At 40.5% G+C, this 21,208-nt stretch overlaps 4 protein-coding genes and 1 long non-coding RNA gene across 13 annotated transcripts; 1 reads left to right on the top strand and 4 right to left on the bottom strand.

Moving 5' to 3' along the window:
* Positions 1-437: 437 nt before the first annotated feature.
* LOC124314343 lies at positions 438-2,058 on the bottom strand. The gene is made up of 3 exons (XR_006911166.1): positions 1,823-2,058; positions 1,559-1,649; positions 438-1,316 (listed from the first exon to the last, which is right to left on the bottom strand). It is a non-coding gene; the product is annotated as an uncharacterized LOC124314343 (long non-coding RNA).
* Positions 2,059-2,915: 857 nt separating this feature from the next.
* On the bottom strand, positions 2,916-4,734 carry LOC124314218 (trypsin-1-like). Its single transcript, XM_046779359.1, has 10 exons — positions 4,580-4,734; positions 4,352-4,482; positions 4,203-4,279; positions 4,005-4,100; positions 3,887-3,938; positions 3,695-3,808; positions 3,459-3,588; positions 3,350-3,370; positions 3,188-3,280; positions 2,916-3,103 (listed from the first exon to the last, which is right to left on the bottom strand). Exons 1-10 carry the CDS (start codon positions 4,623-4,625, stop codon positions 3,048-3,050), a joined length of 816 nt encoding a protein of 271 aa, XP_046635315.1. The 5' UTR covers positions 4,626-4,734; the 3' UTR covers positions 2,916-3,047.
* Positions 4,735-6,359: 1,625 nt separating this feature from the next.
* Positions 6,360-8,127, top strand: LOC124314127 (galactosylceramide sulfotransferase-like). 3 transcript variants are annotated; one of them, XM_046779179.1, is made up of 4 exons: positions 6,360-6,448; positions 6,532-6,855; positions 6,937-7,821; positions 7,916-8,127. In XM_046779179.1, the coding sequence occupies exons 2-4, from the start codon at positions 6,557-6,559 to the stop codon at positions 8,010-8,012; spliced, it is 1,281 nt and encodes a 426-aa protein (XP_046635135.1). In that variant the 5' UTR covers positions 6,360-6,448; positions 6,532-6,556; the 3' UTR covers positions 8,013-8,127. The 3 variants fall into 3 exon arrangements, with proteins under 3 accessions (XP_046635135.1, XP_046635138.1, XP_046635137.1); XM_046779182.1 differs by having other exon boundaries at positions 6,375-6,693; positions 6,793-6,855; XM_046779181.1 differs by having other exon boundaries at positions 6,375-6,693; positions 6,778-6,855.
* Positions 8,128-11,378: 3,251 nt separating this feature from the next.
* Positions 11,379-13,275, bottom strand: LOC124314198 (trypsin-1-like). Its single transcript, XM_046779333.1, has 9 exons — positions 13,042-13,275; positions 12,835-12,965; positions 12,640-12,731; positions 12,395-12,545; positions 12,190-12,306; positions 11,974-12,106; positions 11,863-11,884; positions 11,708-11,798; positions 11,379-11,621 (listed from the first exon to the last, which is right to left on the bottom strand). The coding sequence occupies exons 1-9, from the start codon at positions 13,163-13,165 to the stop codon at positions 11,565-11,567; spliced, it is 918 nt and encodes a 305-aa protein (XP_046635289.1). The 5' UTR covers positions 13,166-13,275; the 3' UTR covers positions 11,379-11,564.
* A 511-nt stretch (positions 13,276-13,786) lies between these two features.
* On the bottom strand, positions 13,787-19,418 carry LOC124314080 (protein tramtrack, alpha isoform-like). 7 transcript variants are annotated; one of them, XM_046779099.1, is made up of 5 exons: positions 19,306-19,418; positions 18,044-18,847; positions 17,795-17,966; positions 17,481-17,681; positions 13,787-17,377 (listed from the first exon to the last, which is right to left on the bottom strand). In XM_046779099.1, exons 2-5 carry the CDS (start codon positions 18,794-18,796, stop codon positions 16,890-16,892), a joined length of 1,614 nt encoding a protein of 537 aa, XP_046635055.1. In that variant the 5' UTR covers positions 18,797-18,847; positions 19,306-19,418; the 3' UTR covers positions 13,787-16,889. The 7 variants fall into 7 exon arrangements, with proteins under 7 accessions (XP_046635055.1, XP_046635058.1, XP_046635060.1 ...); XM_046779102.1 differs by lacking the exon at positions 19,306-19,418 and adding an exon at positions 19,152-19,295; XM_046779104.1 differs by lacking the exon at positions 19,306-19,418 and adding an exon at positions 19,055-19,143.
* Positions 19,419-21,208: the final 1,790 nt, after the last annotated feature.

The raw sequence follows: 21,208 nt of genomic DNA, 5'->3' as shown, positions 1-21,208 counted from the left end.
TTGGTCAAGCAGTCGCATAGTCTGAGTCACGCCGAACTTAAAGGAAAGAGAAAGCGGAGCCGCGGCAGTTATTGGAATCAAGACTCTCTCGTGTGTGTGCGTCTAGCATGTACACACCCACAGGCACTGTCCATTTTTGCTGTATAATACCCCACACATATTTTCTGCGTGAGTTTGTCCGAATAATTTCGTCATCGCCAATTCAAGCGACCCCCACGCATCCGATTTTATTTGAAATGACCTTCGCAGCGCAGTCCCAACTCACAAGATAAAAAACAAAAAATCAAATGTCAGTTATTTCTTCACGGTTTTCACGATTTTGCGTGATTTGCAAACTGTGCTTTCAGCGCGCAGTTTTTTATGACTACCACACGAGTTTTTTTTTTGGCGACATGTTTTCAATAAATTTCCTTTTCTTATTATTTGTTTATCATCATTTTATATCTATCAAAAGTCAACGGCATTTGCAGCACTCAGCCTGTATCATTTCACTTTCTTTGTTTGGGTTGTGGTTTAACTGGTTTTCCTGCATTTTCTGATAACGTGCGGATGGATTAACACGCTTCCGGGTGTTGCGGTGTCTCATACCGAAGGGTGTCGTTCTGCAAGATTCTGACAGGTCCAGAGCAAATTTTCAAAATCAACTTCCAACGCGGAGTTTGCGAGTTAACTCGGCCCCTTGCACATAGTCCCACTTCCGTCCAGCATCTCTACGAAACGGGAATTCCAACTCTCAACCGTGCCTTATAATATTCTGATGAGTCATCATCCATTTCGTGATTGATTGAACTTTATAAACTATCTTCCTTTCCAGTTCTAACGAGGAGATGCCGGTGTGGCGGAGGGTCCCTCTTGGAAATACAATTTTAAAGACTTAACACATTGTTTGAAGTGTTTAAAATTTAACAATTTTTCTTCGATTTGGTTGTTTACCAGAAGACAAAGTTGTGAGCTATAAAACAAGCCTAATGTGCAGTCGCTCTACATATGAATTATTTAATAAACCCTGATTGAGATAACAGACACGGCAAGAGCTAAAACTTGCAGTCAAAGGCCTATAACTCAGGAATAATCGTACTCCGTAACGTTTCATAACCAACGCCAACGAATAGTAAAAGAAAAGGAAGAATAGAGAGACAATTGTCCTACCTTTAAGCCGGGGAAATTCACAGCCAGGTATCAACAAGTTCTCCATCCTCAGTCAAGTTGACGCCAGGCAGGATAGGAAAAGGGGGTCATCATGAATATACACACACCTTCACATGGGTGTACAACACGAGGACAGAGTTTTTCCAATTAAACTAGGAGCTGATTATCTAAACAAAAAGTAAAAAATGGGTTACGAAAGAAATACTGCAGAGACAACAAGTGAGGAAAAGTTAGAAAGAAGACAGTGAGTAACCCCTTAAATATGGTTAATAAACAGGATTACTATAAAGGTTGAATAATTACTAATTATCAAAGTAATAAATTTGTGTAATAACCTTTTGTGCAAGTTTCAGGCACCATTAAAATATATGGCAGGTCAAAGGTTAATAATAGTAACAAAAATCATTACCCAATTGATGATGCTTAGTTTGTTTGTGATGACAGGTCAGTATCAAAACTTGCACATCTTGTGGTTACGATGGCTGGCTCAGGGCTGAAATCTGCACAAATGAAAAAGTTACAAATGGAGCAAAACATACAAACATACATTGACAACAAGCATATATGATAAATGCTAGTCACAGGCACCTACATTTCAAAAATTTGGAACAAGTTTTAAATCTTCTGTATAAGCTCCCAAAATCATTTCATTTGTATTCTTAGTTTTATTTACCTGAGAAACAGCATGGAGTGGAGAGCATGGGGAGTCGCGACACCCAAAATTCATACGGCGCATTTTATTTTGTTCTTCTATTTCTCTTGCGGCCATGTATACACGTTTACATACGTAATATGTATGTTATTGGTGATAACATGATTCTGGTGAATCAGTCTTCCATTCAGTTTTCTATGATAAAAAATAGCTGAAACTTGAAACTTCTTTGTTTTTCAAAACCAATGTCGAAACTGTGAAACAAAACGAAAGTAGCAGACGAAACAAATATTCTAATTAACCACGCTTAAGCTAAGATATCGATATTAAAATTCCAAAAACTTGCCCGACAAATAAAAAAATTACTCTTCAAAATTGCAAATATTTTATTGATTAAATATTTGTGGGTGACGACACGAAAATAAAATTACCCAAATGACTGCTGCAGTTTCTTATTGACCAGCGAAGCTGACAATTCATCCGCTGTCACAGAGAATCACACGATAGATTTTTAAACTGTGAAACAATATTCCTTATAAAAAGGGAGCGACTTAACGGACTTAATTCGATTGAATATCCGCGCAACAACACGTATTTTATATTTAATATTATCAATTTTACTGCAGTCTACTCTTTAATGAAAATAATTAAAAAAAAAAAATTATGAATCCAACCGGAAACATTTTTTTAAACAGTTCCATTGGAAGAGACAAGGGATTAAAAAAACAAAATGATGTTTTGCAACTGATATTTGTTGGTGCTGTAACTCTGTAACTGCTGTATGCTTGGTTGATGTAAGATAAAAATGAACTTCTGATGTTACAGGTCGAGATCCCCTCACACAGCAAACCAGGCAAAAAAAGTTAAAGATATTGATCGGGTGTGTTAATAAGGTTAAATTAAAACCAAAATTTGAATCATCAGTTCATTACGCTCTCCTGTAAACGTTAACATAACTATGACCGCTCCGATAATGAATCAACAATTAAAACTTTAAAAACTTGCAGAAAATTTGCCTTATTCCAATATCATAAATGCGGAAGCAGTACGATCGAAAACATATTTTCCGGTATGCATGAGCAACCGTATACAAGACACGTAGTAGAAACTGTTATTATCTGCTACATTGTATTTTGTTTTTTTAAAGATATGTTAATTGATTAAATGTGTATGAAAAATTGGATGCATCATAATTCATAAATCATAAATCATCCACGGGAGAAAAAAGACAGAAATGTGCAGTTTCTTAACCGGCGAAGCTGACGATCCAGTTGTGGAAGTATGAGACCTCAGTGTAGACACCTTAATGAAGACAATTGAATAGGACGTTCATAACATAAGCTACTTATCAAATCCCTAAATCTTCTAAGAATCAAGAAATGTTACCATAATATCCAGCGTCAGCACAGCCGATTCCCCATGAAACGACACCGATCAAAAGGTTTGTTCCTTCATCGACGAGGGGGCCACCAGAGTCACCTGTAAGTGGAAATAATGAGATAAAGGTATTAATTTTCTTTCCTAGCTATAGCATCCAAGATGTTTTACCTTGGCAAGAGTCGGCTCCGCCTTTAATGTTCGACGAAGGAAGGAAAAAGAAAAGAGACGTTAGCAAAAACACGTTTGGTTTGTAACAGTTTACGAATGCTGGATATACCTAAACGGAATCCGGCGCAAATCATGGAGTCAGTGATTGCGTTAGTTCCATAGCTGCCACGGCAAGTGTCGTCACTGACGATGGGAACGGTGACTTTGCGCAAAATGTCGGGGATAGTGCTGCCTCCCGACTGCATTTAAAGAATCAGAAAACAAAATTATACGTGAAATTATAAGTACGGGAATCAAACACGCTATCCAGCTTATTACAATGTCGACTTATAATAATATACTCACTGAAGTGGTACCCCAGCCGGAGACGACGCAGTTGGTTCCAACGGCAGTTTGAGCACCTTGAGCGGGGATTCGGACAACACCCACCACGGAGTTCAGCGAGAGCGGGGAACTCAACTTTACGAAAGAGACAAAACCAAATTAGAAAATGATACAATTATTCGGATATATAATGTTTATAGATCATCGAAATACCTCCAAAAGACAGATGTCATTCTCCTGGGTCCTTGAGCTGTAACTGACATGTCTATTCAATAAAAATTAAAAAAAAAAAATGAACTTGTATTTCAAATAAATGTCAGAAAGCTTATACTCGTGTTTAGCTGCAATGTTACGGGTTTGCTCATTTCCGGAATCGACGGACAAGCTGTGTTCACCAGCAACAATTGATAGGGAGCCGACAGAGGTTCTGTTGTTAAGTAGAATTGGTATCATAATACAAGTGCCCTCATTAGTCATTAGTCTACACGTGTCTATAGGATTAATTCAATATATTTAGTTATTTACTTACCCGTCAGTGCAGTGAGCAGCTGTGATGATCCATCCGCTCTTGTAAATGGAAGCACCGCAAATGTGGGAGCCCAGGCGCTGAAGTGGTTAAAATTAAAAATTGAAAGATAAAAGCAGGCGTACATGTATTTTAATTATAAGACAACATACTCTGAGGGAAATCTGGTAAGGGAATTCGTTGGGACTGGCTTGGGTGCCTCCGACAATCCTTTCGTCGTCGATCATGGGCCATCCACCGCGCATAAGCACGTTAAGAGGCAGACGAGGCAGCGTCAGCTTGGCTAATTATACAAGCAATTGTTATTCCATAAATCACTGTATCAAATACACACTTATAATTTCTTAGCAGAAACATTAAGATGAACGCAAAAGTCTTACCGGTGGCACCAGCGACAAGGACGAGAAGGATCAGAGCAGACTTCATGATTCCGATGCTTAAGATAGACAACGAATGAACCGCTTGGCTCCAGTTTCATCCTTCTTTTTATACAATTTTAATGGCGGATTATTTCAGGTGACGCACTTAGTCCTGTCTGTGGCTTTAATTGACAGCAGCTCTTCGACTCGTCCTTCTTCTAATCTTGCACGTAAAAACCAACAAACGCGACGCTCGTTTTATCTTGTCATCTTCAACAAATAATACTTCGTAACCTAAGCTATGTTTCTGTATTTGTTATTCACTTCTTTACTGTCATAGAGAATACCATTTATATCAATCACGTGATAGATTTTTCAAATGGAATATTCCATAAAAGGGAATGACTTTACTCGATTATATATCAACGCAACCACTAAATTTCATTGCCGACTTGCCTATTTTAATTAGAAAGATTCAGACAAAATTTAACCCGAAACATTAATAGATTAAGACAGGGAATATGAAACTGAAAAAGTATGATATACGTAAAATCCAGAAATTAACGTTTAGTTCTACTCCCTATAACCTCATGCTTGCAAACATATGATTAATTAATGGCAAAGGAATGGATTGACGTCACGATCTATTTGTTTAGATACATTCTTATTTACAGTCCATCGAAAACTAAAAGTAATATTTGCTTATTTCAATTTGTTTTGAATGCGTGTTACTCACGTGCAGCTTTTTTCCATAGTTTCATTGCAAGAGACAAGGTATAAAAAGTAAACGTATATTTGTTGACGCTGTATGCTTGGTTCATGATATCTATAGATAAAAATGAACTTCTGATCCGATAGGTCGAGATCACCCCACACAGCAAACTAGACAAAAAAGATAAAGAGTGATCGGGAAAGGTGCCTTGACTTATTCGTGTTTTTTTTTAAGGTTAAATAAAAAAAAAATACTTAAATATTTACGAAAATTCTGTATACGTTAAATAATTTATAAGTTTATGACAAATAGCAATAAGGGGGAAAAAAACATGGGGCTAGTTAGTTAGTTAGATTCCAGCGGATTTTATATAGGATATTTACTGGTATTCAACTCTTTTAGTTACATACCGTACACCGTACAAACATGCACTTGTTCTTAGCAAGCAGCAGCGGAGGACAGGTGGTGGAGTATTATGCGACGGGGTAGTGCTCGATTCATACTTCATCTGTAATTTTTCATTTATTTCCTTTAAACTTGCCGTACTTACTAACTTAACTGTACTGGCTGTAAATAACATTACAGATGGGCGCACAAAAAATTGGGATCAAAAAGAGTACTCTGTACCCCTCTATGATATTGCAACACAGGTAACACGTAACCGCATGAGATGGAATATAAACTGAGAACCGCTAGGAAAAACTGGTCGTCATCAAGCCGTTCATTTGTAGTCCATTTATGAATTTTATTGTCTTCTCAACATGTGTAGCCTGTACCGTGAAACAACATCTGAACTATTGATGCCGAAGCTTACATAAGGACGAATTCTGTCTTGTCTTGTGAGTTTCACTAGTTGACGCTGTGCGAAGAAAGTCTCTAAGTAAATAACAACTTCAATCTACAGCAGATTTGGTTGGCGCTAAAAAGGCTTCAATTTAGTTTAATTGATTTCGATCGATTTCAATAGGGCAATAATACTGGAGAAGAGCGCTTTGTTTGAATTTCACTTTGAAAAGCTAGAAGATAGCATACGTAAACTCTACCGCATTCAAATCCGTGTTATCTGTCTTTGAACGTTGTTAGAGATACGCCAGAACTCGCAGACACAGTCAGCTATAGAGAGCAGTAAAACATTTTTCATGCATTTGCCCTAGTGCCCTGTTCGAATTTCAATATAGGTAACAGTTGTCAAATTATTTGACGACACCAGTAAATAGAAGATAAAATTCGAGTGTTATAATAATCGTATACAACTTTCTAGCAACCAAGACACCAGTGAAATTGTTATGCGTCTCCCGTCCGTTTCACTGAACCGCCGTTGCTTCAAATGGTGCCTCGTTGTTGCTCTCGCCTTCATGGCGGTTTCGGCAATCCATTGGACTTTTCTTCTGTCGCCAGCCCCCACCTATATCACACCAACAAGGTCAGATTCGGATCTAATTATGTCTTTCCCATATAGTATTCCGTATAAGGTTGACAAATCCCTTAACGAATCATCAACAACAAGTTTTAAAACTTACAGGAAGTTCGCCTTCATGAAAAATCACAAATGCGGAAGCAGTACGATCGAAAACATTATATTCCGGTGAGCATCAGAAGCAACCCCACAAGACACATAAATTTCAACCTTTAATTATCTGCTATTTTATCTTGTTAACGTTTACAGATTTGCAAACAAGAATCACTTGAATATAGTGTTACCCGACAGCGGGAACTATCTCTCGACGACCGACCTATTCAATCACAAATCGCTAGCTAACGCAAAATGGAAGGATTTACCTTTCGATATTTTCTCCCTGCACAATCGATGGAATAGGAATGAAGTGATGAAGGTGCTGGATGACGAAGTGCCGACTTTCACCATAGTGAGAGACCCAGTTGAAGTTTTTGTGTCCATGTTTCATTATCAAGATAAATTTCGAGAGTTTTATGGCGTTAAAGATATTCACGATATGGTGGTCAAAATTAAAGAAAATCCGTCTGCACCTGAACTGAACCAACGCTGGATGAAATATGTGGGTCGCAATCAAATGTCCTGGGACATGGGTCTGTCGCCGGAGATCTTCGACAACGAAGTGGCCATGAAGAGCGAAATTGAGCGATTGGATCGCGAGTTCGATCTCGTGATGGTGTCCAACAGAATGGACGAATCTCTAGTCCTGCTAATGCACTTGCTTCACTGGGGTTTCAAAGACGTTATCCATCTGGATTTGAACCGGAGGAAACCGGACAAGTCCAGCGCATTGAGCGATGAAGAGTTGGATGTGCTCTCCAACTGGTTGGCAGCTGACGCTCAACTCTTCAAGTATTTTTATCGCCGATTTGACGAAAGAGTGGCAGAGCTAAATCAAAAATATACTTCAGTCTTCGATTTGTTTTGGCCTAGTGGCGCCGACGAAGAGGCCAACTACGTCGAACATCAGACGAAAATGCTGAAGGAAGCCAACCGCGAACTTTACGACTTGTGCGTTGTACAAGAAGTGGGCAACGAAAAATTATCAGGCGTTTTCAAAGAGACTAACGATAATATTATGGGATATGTCATCAACAAGTAAGTGTTACATAATTGTTTTTTCTTCAAATCTTTTCCCAAGGTTCAGAAGAAATTTGTACTAATTTGGCTAATGTCATACGCGATTTTACAGAGAGGAGGAAGGATGTGCCATGTTTGCGATGAGCGAACCAGCTTTCTTGAAAATATTCAGAAAACAACTTCTCTCCCAAGCATTAGATCCCTCGTGAGGTTTCCTGTTAGCAACGTGATTGTGATTTTACATAAAAGTATGTCCTTAATTATGTCGAAATGTATTGAATTTATGTTGCCAGATTTTATTTTTAAAATAAAATGTTACTACCACTTTTAGTATTGAGGTAAAATGTTTTAACTTATACCAAAACTGTTGATTTTCTTATCGAATGTTGACACGCCTTATCGAAATTGGATATATTATGCATCACGTAAAATACGCAGTGTCTGTCTGTCGCAGCAGAATAATACTCAGTGATAACAGTAAGTTGTTCGCTTACGATAACGAAGCAGCGTTATGGAGCCACCACTGCCGTCCACCAGCCGCCGCCCCTTGCACTATTACCTTTGGTGCACATGCACAACTGACAACTATACCGAACTATACACATGAAACCGGATCATATGAGACACGATTACTGTTCTAAATTAATTTAACTGATTGTTATTACTTCTCTTTCGATAAAATTGCAATTAAATGAGTATGCGATCATTTCAAAATAACATGGAGATTTGTTAAACAGTCTGCTCCGTTGCCGTATAGACTTAAGGCAACAGAGCAGGACAAGTGGAGCATATTTAATATGAAAGAAGACATATGTGGGAAGTTTAAGTGCATACAAATTGGTGCAGTGCCCTAGGCCAATTGCTCTAGTATATTTTCACTTCACGATGTATTGGTGAATATTTGTTTGCGCTTAAATTATTTTGCTATGAAACAGTCAAACCCAGGAAGCCGCCAGGAAGTGCCGGTGTGGCGGCAAGACCCTCTCGGCTGGAAAAATTGTATTACAAAGTTGCACTTTGCTTCAAGTGTTTCAAATTCAAATATTTCTGAATTTGATTGTTTACCCACAGACAAAGTTGTGAGATACAAAAACAGGCCTGATCTACAGTCGTTCTACACGTGAGCAATTTAAAGAACCCTTAACTGTCGGCAAGGAGTCAATAAAAACGGCAAGAAAAAAAATTCCAGATAATCGACTAGCTAAGGAATAATCGTACACCGTTCTGTGTAACGATTTATAATAAACGCCACTCAATAGTCAGAAAGGAAGGACAGAAATGAATTTTTCCTACCTTTAAGCCTGGGAAATACAGCCAGCTACAAGTGCTCCATCCACAGAAAAGTTGAATCCACCAGGAGGGATAGGTAAACGGGAGTCCTCGTGAATACACCCACACTCGCATGGGCGTCACCAGGACATTAAAAAAAGGGAATTAACTCAGTCGACACTGGCAATTAAACGGGATGTTGTTTATCTAAATAAAAAATTTCAACAGTGAGTTACAAAAAATATTTACAGAAACAATAGCAACAATAGCAAGCAAGGAAAATTGAAAATAAGACAGTCGTAATCCAGGGGTTTTCCATAATTGGTAATAAACAGGAGAATTGAAGGTCTCCATGTAGGTTATAGGCCTATATTCTACATTTATGCACATCATGCATTAACAAATCTGGCAGGTTACATGCAGATTAATAAAAGTAATGGAAAATTATTACCTCAGCTATGACACTGTGATTGTTGCTGATGGCAGGAGGTCATCAGTCAAATCATATGACTGGAGATCCAGCACAAGCAAAACTTTGCTGATACGATGGCTGGCTCAGGCGAGCTCAGGCCTCAAATTTGCACAGAGGAAAAAGCTGACAAACTGCGATGTATTGACTTGGGGATGGATAATGCTTGTCAGAGGAATCAACAATACACAAACTTGGAACAAGTTTAACTCTTCTATTAAAACTCCCATAGTCATCCCATTTTTATTCTCAGTATTGTCCTGCCAAACACAAACAGCATGGAGTGGCGACTGGAGAGCATGGAAAGCTGCGACACCAAAGTTAAAATGACGACGACAACATTTTTTTCATTTTTTATTTTATGCATCCACGCCAGTAATCGTTTTGATTTTCTTTAACAAGCGATCCACGATTCAAGTAGACCGAAATCCCGGAGCGGCTTTCCAGATCTAAATCCGGAAAAGGCCATAAAAATATAAAAAAAAATATAGGAATGTTTGTCTTCGCACGCCGGATTTACCTGCGTTTGCAGAATGACAAAATTTCCACCCGTTTAGGAGTTATTTAGCTGTAAAGTTTGGGTTTTTTGAATTTTGTCAGAAAGTGGGGGGGCTTTGACATCCATTTTCGGAAAAGCGGGGGAGCTAGGGAAAAAACTAATTTTTAAAAAAGGTTTATTGCATACTCAACCACCGAAATCCAAAAGGAATTTTCTTTACGAATTTTATTGGTTGAGATATGACTGATTTAGTGAAAGGATAATTTAGCTGGTTTCCCTCCCTGGCTTGCAGCCATTTTTTCGTACGGTCCGCTGCGCTCCTGGTGGAAGCCAGCAGAAGGTCTTATATATCGGCCTTCACATTAGACCCATTGCATTTATACAGGCCTTCATATATAGTGAACCCAGATTTCTTATTGGCCGATGTATAAGACCTTCTGCTGGCTTCCACCAGGAGCGCAGCGGACCGTACGAAAAAATGGCTGCAAGCCAGGGAGGGAAACCAGCTAAATTATCCTTTCACTAAATCAGTCATATCTCAACCAATAAAATCCGGAAAGAAAATTCCTTTTGGATTTCGGTGGTTGAGTATGCAATAAACCTTTTTTAAAAATTAGTTTTTTCCCTAGCTCCCCCGCTTTTCCGAAAATGGATGTCAAAGCCCCCCCACTTTCTGACAAAATTCAAAAAACCCAAACTTTAGAGCTAAATAACTCCTAAACGGGTGGGAATTTTGTCATTCTGCAAACGCAGGTAAATCCGGCGTGCAAAGACAAACATTCCTATATTTTTTTATATTTTTAAGGCCTTTTCCGGATTTAGATCTGGAAAGCCGCTCCGGGATTTCGGTCTACTTGAATCGTGGATCGCTTGTTAAAATCTTATTATTAGTCTCCTTTTCGAAACTTGAACGAACGAAAGCAGACGACACTAATCTTCCAATTAGCAATACTTAAGATATCGATTAGAATTTATTAAAAATCCATTTATTCCAAACCGTAAAAAAAACGATAAAAGCGGTTAAATAAAAATGTTAAATAAATTATGTAATGTATGTTATAATGTGAGCTCTTCGGGTCACATTGTCACAAGATTTTATGCACGAGATCATAGGCACAGATCCGTTAAACCGTTAACGGTTTCGTAACTTTTTACTACCCCACCTTACTCGCCATGACGCCATCTAGTGAGGCACAAAAAAGTTTATTAACCGTTCACACTGTTTATCGGAAACGCTAGTATAGCTTATGCTGTTAGTCACTGTTGATCAAATTACTTTAACCCGCTCAGCTTATGCTGTTGTGCATAAATTTCAATTACTTTAACCTGCTAACCCAATTCTGGAAGTTGATTTATTACTACGTCGCAATAATATTAAGATAATGTTACACGGTAGTAATAAGGGCAATGAAATTAATTCTTATAGAAAGCGCCGATAACCAAATGGGAAACTTCTCGTCCATTTCTACAGGGATTTCAAAAATCTGATAACGTTCGTTGGTTAACTGGACTTTTGTCCGGAATTTATACAGCGTTAGTCTTGATCCAGTTAGTAAATGACGCAACTCTCGTGTAAACTCCCTAATTGACGAGAGGTTGTTGAAAAAAAAAAAAAAAGATTAGCCGCTGATGTCCCTGAGTATCTTTTAACGTGGAGCCATAGTTACCGGATATCCTGGATCAGCGCACCCGTATCCCCAAGAGACGACACCGACTAGGACGTTAGGATTCAACGTGACCAAGGGTCCTCCCGAATCCCTACAAATGATAGAGACACATTATTGACAGTGTCTATTGCTCATATCCAATATGCCGCACATACCCTTGGCAAGAATCGACTCCACCTGCAATCATCAGATATCGATTTAAGAATCTCTTTTTTCTTCTTCAAATGAGCGTTAATTGTAATATTGGGACGAATGGAATTATTTACCAGCTACGAATCCAGCGCACAGCATCGACGGCAAAATAGAATTATCTCCGTACATGGAATTGCAATCGCCGTTGGAAACGATGGGCACGGCCGCTTTGCGCAACACGTCCGAGACTGAACCCCCACCACCAGCCTAATATAATTTATGAAAGACGAGATTCAAAATTAAAAATGACTTAACCAAATTCAGCAAAGTGGATAGGAGAGAGTATGTACAATCGTGGTGCCCCATCCGGTAACCAGACATGTTGTTCCGGCGTCGATGGTCGCTCCCTGGGCCGGCAAATTGATCGGACTGACTTTGCCGGTTGAGAAATCAAGCGGCGAACTCAACTGTGTAGCGAAGGAAAAACAGAAACAGTTCGGCATTTAGAATCAAAGGGGAAATATTGAACTAGAGTAGATTATTATTCAGACTAACTTTGAGGAGGGCGATATCGTTTGCATATGTCTTCGGATTGTAACTTTCGTGCATTTTATAGGACGACACAGAACGGATCTGTTCGTAGCCGGAAGTCTGTGTCAAACTGTGTTCGGCGGCTACTACCCGCAATGTGCCGACATCAGTGACCCTTTTAAATAACATCAAACATTATTGCGTTTTAAAAAGGAAAAAAAAAGTCGAAGGCTTTTGGTCGAATGTTCCATTTTTTAAAATAATAATACCCGTCCACGCAATGAGAGGCGTCAATGATGTAATTATTATTGTAGACGGATCCTCCACAACTGTGGGAATAGGTCGACAAAACGCCGCGTCTCTGCATTCAATTGACAAAATATGAAAAATGAATTGACGCGCCCATTTTTCACATTAACTCGATTTCACATTTTCAATCGTTAACATTTTTATTTTATTTTTACCTGGAGAGATATTTGCCAGGGGAATTCATTGGGAGTGGCTTGGGTGCCGCCGACGATTTTGCCTCCGCTGAGGAGTGACGACTGATCGGTCCTGGAAAACAATGGCAACAGCCACGGGAACAAGGAGTTACCTAACCAGGATGACGTCACACAACATAACAATTCAATCAAGTAAAAAGATTAGTCAAATTGAAATTTAATATTTACCTGCAGCGCATGAAAGGAGGCAGCAAGCGAGAATCAGAAACTTCATTTTTCTTTGAATGAACACGAATCGAATCCTTTTTCTTTTTTCCTGAAAATAAAATTCACCAAATCCACAAAGTTGCATGCACACAGGTGCGCCAACGACGTCTCTATGAACTCATTCGCCGACGTTTTATTATTTCTTCTTTTTCTCTCTGGCCGTTTCATTTGACTTTATCATCGTTCATCCTTATCGATCTTGTTCCGTGGTCGTGTTCGAATGCTCGTGTCACATTCAACACGAGGTGCTATCGCGCAATCTTGCGAAACACCAAATTAGGCAACGTGGAAACAATAAAAAATACTCTCAAACATCCCACACAGCTTTTGGTTCAAGAGTCAGAGTCAGAGAGAGAGAAGGTGATGTAATAATAAAGTGTATGGGAAAAGAACCTTTTGCATCAAACAAACGCTAACACACACGCCACAATTTTGTTATAACACGCGAAAAAGTGCCCCGTTTTATTTTTTTTCCAAGTTTTTCTTTTGGTTAGAAATGTTGGTCTCGTCTGTCTCTTATGTATATATACCCGCCAAAAAAAAAAAACACATGAAAACGATGTCGGTATGAGGGATGATGACACAACTACCGCAACGTGTAGACTTGCGAAAATCCGATTTTGTTAAAAAGATGAAAATTTTGCTTTTTGATGTTTTGAAATTTTTTGTTTTTTGTTTCTTCTTCTTGAAATGAAAATTGTGTATATAAAGACCCAACCCAGTATATAAATTTTTGGTTTTTCACAAATACAAAAAAAATGGGGGGGAGGGGGAAAACGGGATAACAAGACAGGTGCGTAGAATGGGTGTTGTGTTATAACGGCAAATCAAACGATAACAAGATGTACTAAACTCAAAAAAAAATTATTAATATTAATGTACCGTTTCGGTCCTAAAAACGCATTTGGAATCAGGAAGGATTGGTGGCTGGTGGTGGTGAAGGGTAAAATAAAACGGGAGGGAAGGTTTTTTTATTTTTAATATTTAACGGGCAGGTGCTTTTGAATAGTTTATATATATTCATTTATATATATATCCTTCTTTTTGTCTTTTTTCAACTTTACTAGAAAGGTAATTATTATTATATAAAAATTTAAACAAAAAAAAAAGGGGAAAACTTGATAAAAACGCGCTATCGTACGAATATTTGCGGTAAAAGGAGAAAAAATTAAAATTAAAAAAACATCAGGATCTGAGGTAAGAAGCTGCTTTGTGTGTGTGGTCGGGAGGAGGATAGAAAAAAAAAATATTTATATGTATATAAGAAAAAAAAAAACCGTACAAACAGACAAGAGGACAAAAAGGCAGTTTTTGGTTACACATCGGTTGCTCCCGCGTATAAAAATCAGAAAAACGAGACGCATGTAGATAGATACAAGAGAAAAAAAAATTTTTGTTTTTAACACACACACACACGCACGCACGCAAACACACACTGGCATCGGAGAGCGAGACAGAGACGGAGAAGAGTGGAGGAGAGATGAGCTCTGAACACGTTTCGTTTTTTTCTTGAATTTGAATTGAAATTTTTGCCTAAAATCTTATTTTTTCTTTTTAAATCTTTATTAAAAAAGATGGAGGAGGAGGAGGAGAGTTTTGAACTTGGGGGTCCTTCTTGCGGAGGAGTTTGAATGAAAGTTTTTTAAATTTCGCGCTGAATAGAAACTGTACTGTATATAATATAATAATAAATTTCTGTAATTTCTGACCGGCGAATAAAAAAAAATGCGAAACAAATTCTCTTTTTCTTCTTAACGATCTAATTTCTTTACTACACTGTGTACTGTACTTTGGAAATCCATTAAATGGATTGGCTTCACTGGGTTTCCGAATCGCCGGTGGTGGGGGAGGTTGTATATCAACAACTCACGCACATGCTACCGAAATCAACCAAACAAAATTTTGGAGAGAAAAAAACAAAAACAAAATTACACCATTCTCTTCTATCATTAATATTATTATTCTTATTAATTCTTTTCTTTTTACGAAAATTTGAATTTTTTTGTAAACCTTTAAAGGTTTTTTTTTATTTAAAAAGGGGGGATTAGATGGGGGAATTTTTCCCTCTTTAAAAAAGTTTTCTTATTTTTCCTTTATACTAGATCGCGACAAAAACATAACAACAAACAACAACAGACCCAACGAAAAAAAATTGTTACTAGTATTTTTTCCCTTTTTTTGTGTTTTCTTTGTCTGGAGAGCACAACCTTAAACGTGTCAAAGACTTTCACGCTCACGTTCACACACGCAAAAAAATTAAAGAATACGTACAACAAGGGGGGAGAGTTCTGTTTTTCTTTCCTTTTTGGAGGGGGTAAAAATTTTGGAGCGCGAAACAAAAATTTTTTGAAATATTTTTCTTCCGTTCTCCGTTACTTTTTTTTTGTTTCCTCTTTCTCGTGCGCAATAAAGGCCTATGCAGAAATAAGAAGTAGTAGTAGTAGTACTAGCAGTAGTAGTTGAAAAAAAAAATACAACGATACAACAATAACAAAGAATCGCCATTGGACGCTTTGAATTTGAGCTCTGGGAAGTCGTGTAAAGACAACAACAACAAAACGAATTAAATTTTTTCAATTCCCAGAGACCCGCCAAATTTCAAAAACAATCCATCACCGGGAATCTTCACCGCTTTCTTCCTTGTAACAATTGAACTATATGGGGAGGGGGGAGAGGGGTCGACAAGGCCAGCAGCAATGTCGCAATTTCTTTAAAGCGTGTGTGTGTGTCTGTGGGTTGGTGGTATATATATTTATAATAAAGTTAGTTTCTGATTTTGCCAGCGCACGCGAATTAAAAGAATGGGGGGGGGGAGAGACCAGGGATCCCACAATATATTTAAAAAAAAAAACCTAAAAAACATTATTTGATATACTTAAGAATCATAAGGGGGATACATTTTTCCTTCCCACCCTTTGTATGTTATATAGAATTCATAAAAAAGAAATAAAAAAAAAACTGTCAACCTGATCGCTTCTTAGATCGGGTTGTTTTTACTCCGAAATTGTTGGCTTTTGGCGTTGGATATATCCCGCGTTTCATTCCCGAGACCCGATACTACTCCTCCTTCATCCTCTTCTTCTTCTTCTTCTCCTCAGAGGAAGCGAAAGAATGAATGAAGGAGGGGGGATATGCACGACGGAAAATTAATTCAAAAATAACTGTCAATAATAAAAAACGAATAAGATTCTCAACATTGCTTCCACTTCTTCAGGCAGTGGCGGTGCGAAAAAGGTAGTTGTGTTTTTTCTCAATTGTTTTGTTGGACCCCCTCCTCCCCCCCACCCTTTTCCTCCCGCATAGAGAAGGAACAAGGAGGGGGAGGGGAGGAGGAAGTAGTGGAGGAGGAGGAGGAGGAGCTGAGCGGATATGGATTTTGGTTGTCTTCATTTTAAAATTTAAAAAAAAAAAAAAGTTTTGATGAACTATTGGCACCGGTAGTTGTCAAAAAATGGGATGGATGAAAAATTTGCAGGTGATGGAGAGAGAAAAACATACGGCGAGGTGAGAAATATTAAACTATGCTCGATAACAGATGATTTGTTGTTTGTTTGTCAATAAAAGAGGAGTGCGAGCGAGACATTATTTGATGAATGAACGAAGCACTTTGGATTTGTTTTGTTTTTTGGAACTCTGACGGAGGAGGCGAAATAGGTGAGAGATAGAGAAAAAGGAAAGAGGAATTTTTGCTTATTTTGTTTTGTTTTTCCCCTGCTGTTACCTAAGAAGCAGCTTGTTGGCCGGGCGATCAGCAATCAGCAGGCGAGAGTAGTTGCAGCAGTGACGAGAAGTGGAAGCCGTGACGAATACTAGGGCAGGGAGTAGTAGGCGTTGCTGTACTCGCGGGGCACGGCGTAGTCGTGAACGGTCTTGAGGTGGTGCTTGAGTTTGTCGGGCCGGGAAAACTCGCGTCCGCACACCAGGCACGGAAAGACCTTGCGCTGGTTGCCTTCGTGGTAGAGGTAGGCGTGCCGCTGGAAGCTGTACTTGTTCTTGAACGTCCGCGTCACGTGCTCCTTCTCGCAGGGGATGCAGCGGTACATGCCCTCCTCCGAGACGGAAGCGTAGCGGAAGAGATTCAAGCCCCGGATCGACATCTCCTGCAGCTGCTCCGTGTTGTTGGAATTGCTGTTGTTGGAGCCGCCCAGGAGCGTCCGATCCGGAGTGCTAGAGCCTTCCCTCTGAGACGGGCCGGCCAGGTCGTCCAACGAGTCGGCAGACATTAGCGAACGGTCAAGCGAATTGGCGTTGCGACCGTAACCTCTCGGCCGTCCGCGGGCTCTCCGGTTACCCTTCCCTAAAATAGCGTGACAGGAATGTGGGAAATGAATATCCGTCCGCACGTTCAAATAATAAAATAATTTTCTTTTTTAAAAGTTCCAGCGGATTAAAATGCAAACCTGATTTTCCACCGCGTCTGCTACTGTCAAATTCGCTTTCCTGCGATGGTCCAGCTTGAGGTTCTAAGCCGTCTGGTCGCGTGTCGGGTTCCAGCAGAGATGAAGGTTCGAGTTTCGCTATCGAGGTGTTGTTGACGGGACTGGAATTTCGCGACGACGACGCCCCTTTGATGTGATCGTCTTGAGCCGTGGAGGAAGAATCTATTCCATGCCAACCCAAAACAAGAAAATAAAATAAAATGGAAAAAGAGAATAGACATCAAAACTCTCGTTAGTGGGGAAAAATAATGGGAGAGGTCGGCTGGGTTATCTACCGTGAGCGTTAGAATTGGTCGGTGCATGAGGGTTGAGAGCAGTGTCGGGGCCGTTGTTCGAGACGCCCATGGAGAGAAGATCGACGTTCATTTCCATAACTTCAGGGCTAGAGCCTCGAATGTCCTTACTCGAGTTTGATTTCAATCCAACAACATTGTTTAATATCCCAGCCTAAATATTGTAATAAAAGAAGATTAGTGATGGAAAATGCAAATGAATTATTTTTATTTTTAAAATGTCTAGTTTACCGAATCCGAGTAAGATTGACGAGGCGGTCTGCCCCTCTTCCTCCTGTGATGAGCATAAGTTTGAGGGCTGGAAGGCCGTTTGGTGGAACTGCTCAGGCTACTACTACTGCGCACCGACGTTATGGGAATTGGCGAGCCGAACATGCTGGCCATAGCCGGCACGCTGAAATCGATTGGCGGTCTCTGATTGGAAACGGGCAAAAGTTCCACGGCCGTCAAAGGAGCAGGAGCAGAATTCTGCTGCTGCTGCTGCTGTTGTTGCTGCTGCTGTTGTTGTTGCTGGAGAGCCGAAGACCCTGACGAAGGGTAGCTCCTCTTTTGCGAATCCAACAGCGAATCGAAGATGGGCGGCTGCGAAGTGGCTTGGGAGAGACTTTCCTCACAGAATTCGGCCAGCCCGCGAATCTTAAGGCTTTCGGCTAATCGAAGGAAGGCTGGTAGGCGATCCTGATCCACAGCCACCTCTCCTTTGTACATGAAATCCAAAAGTGCTCGCAGGTCATTGTAGCGGACATCCTTGAGAATGATGATTGGGTGTTTGGCCGGATGGGATGCAAACATAGCCTGGAAATAGGGGCTGCAGGCGGAGAGCACTAATTTGTGGGCTCGGAGGAGTAGACCCTCCACTGCCAAAGTAACATCGACGAAGGCCTCACTCTGGAGCAAGTGGTCAAACACTGAGACGAGGGCAGACTGGTGATTGTTCCATCGCAGGCAGAACTGCTGCTGGGGAGACGGACTGGATGAGGCCATGGTGCTGGTGCTGCTAGCATTTGACTCGTGCACAAAGTCACAGTCTTGTACCTGGGAAGACCGAGAGAGAGACAGAGATGAAAACAAACACACACACACACACAATCACTGAATGGTGCAAACAAACTTGGGGAGCACAGAAAAGAGAACGAGAATTTACACCCGAAATGCCCCACCCTGGCACGAAGCAGCAGCTCACCAACCCACTTCAGGCCGCGGACTAAGCGAACGGGAGAGAGCCAGAAGAGAAAAACAAACCCAAATCGCCCCAAGGGGGGTGAACCGAGCTCTCTCGGCTGCTGCTGACTGCTGCTGCTGCCCTGTGTGTGTGTGTCTATCTGCGTGAGCTACTAACGTTATAGGGTTGAAAAGGGGCTGCGAATTCCAGCCAATCAAAGCCAATTGCGATCACAATTCCACTTGAATCAGAGTCGCAGATCCGAGCAGATGGCTCCTACACCAGTGGAAGGCGAGAAAAAAGCCAACGTACAACCCCAAATGGCACTTACCCTAGTATTTCTTTTTCAATAACCACTTGTCGCCATGTTGTCCGGCCCACCCCTTTTTTTCCTTCTAACTCACGTTAGACGTTGTCAGTTCTCCGAATATCCAACTGACTCTCGCGCGCCGTTTCTTTCCCTTTTCATTCCCATCTCTCCCATTTTGTGTGTGTTGCATATCCTTCCTGGTGGAGTAGAACTGCGCCCCTCATTTTCTTTTTTTACCCATTATCCGTCCCCTCTCTTTTTTTTGTTTTGCTTTTTTTATTATTTATCCCGACTATCCAACTATACACACACACACGTATATGCAATGCGCGTTAAAGGTGTATGCGATTTGCATTCGCTCAGGCTTGAATCCTCTTCCACTCTCTGCTGGCCTCACCTCTAACTCTTCCTTCCTCTTCCTTCGCTCATTCCACCCGCCGTTTGCTGTTGGGTTTTTGTTGTTGGCTTGGCACATTTCGCACGATAAATACGAAAAATTCCATGTCGGATCGATCAAAAAAACCATTTTTTTTTTTCGTTCTCTCTCGCTCTCCCGTCCCGGCATGACATGTGCATTGCATAAGAAAGTAGCCGCGCGCCGACTTTGTCTGCTGCTGTAGCTTATATTCTCTCCCACTTGTCCATGTGTGAGACTGTCTATATGCCAAAAGGCGGATGCCCTTTTCAGTGTTGGACTATACTATATACGTACGTGTATAGTTGATGTATTTGTATAGTACATACAGTTGTACGCATCCGCAATTCCGGTTTGGGTTTCCATGGCACTGCTCTCTCTCCCTCATTCGTTTTTCCTTCTTCTTCTTCTTCTTCCCACCCTTTAATTTGATATTTTCTTCCATCGGTGACGAGAGACTCCGCCAACGTTTCTCACCGTGAGTCCAAACCCCCGAAAAGAAAGGGATGGGCTCGGCGGGAATATGCGTGTGCGTGTTGTGTGTAGATGGTGAACGCTGTTGCTGCTGCTGCTCGCTGCTGCTGCCGAGGGCGGCAGAAATAGACGAAGAAGAAGAAGAAAGAAAAGAAAAGAAAGAAGAAAAGAAAAAGAAAAAATTCCCGCGGCCATATCGGGGTTGATGGTGGAAGTAAAAAGAAGAAGAAGAAGAAGAATATATAGTGGTGGTGGTGGTGGTGGTGGTGGAATAAAGCGCATCCTCCCGAAGGCCAAAAAAAGAATTTCTCTCTCTCTCTCGTCTGTCTATGGTTCGGTCAAGAAACCAAATATTCACGATGCCATATATACAGAAAAATGTTATTCACGCATAGTCCTCGGCGGCCATAACATCTATGTGAGGTGTACGTATACACTAGACTGTGCCCGCAATCTATCGATGACGATCACGCGCATGAGGGGGGGGGGGGGGGGGGAGGATAGAGAAAGGGGCATTAAATAATGCATCATATAGACTTTGTCCATATACTATACTACTACCTTTAGTCAAACTAACACAACAAAAAAAGGAAAACCAGCCGAACTTTTAATAAATTCCAAAGGCGGCCTGTTTTTGTTTTTTCTTTTCTTTTCTTTTTTAGATCCCGAACGAACGCTCAAATTTTATGCGATGAACGCGGGACTATGGGAGAGAAAGAGAGGGGTGGGTGGTTGTGTGTGTGTGGATGGAACCCGCTTATTGCCGGGGAAAAAAAACACCCAACCCGCCGCGTGAGAGAGATACCCCCGCGTTTGGACCGGAGTCTATAGTAGTAGTGTAGTAATATTTTGTTGTCGAAACCCGCATCGTTAGATTATATTTGGGACTGGAGCTAGCTTTTTCCCTGCGCTCGGCACACACACACATATGTATATGTAGGATGTTGTATAACCCTAGGCTCTCTCTGGTCGAGATATGTGCGCCGTGTGTCTTGTACGTACTACACTTTTCCCCCCTCTCTCTCTCTCTCCTTC

The sequence above is a fragment of the Daphnia pulicaria genome, chromosome 10 (genome assembly GCF_021234035.1).
Source record: "Daphnia pulicaria isolate SC F1-1A chromosome 10, SC_F0-13Bv2, whole genome shotgun sequence".
NCBI classification, from domain to species: Eukaryota; Metazoa; Arthropoda; class Branchiopoda; order Diplostraca; family Daphniidae; genus Daphnia; species Daphnia pulicaria.
The sequence above is the reverse complement of the archived record's forward strand: the minus strand, read 5'-3'. Positions and strand labels throughout refer to the sequence as shown.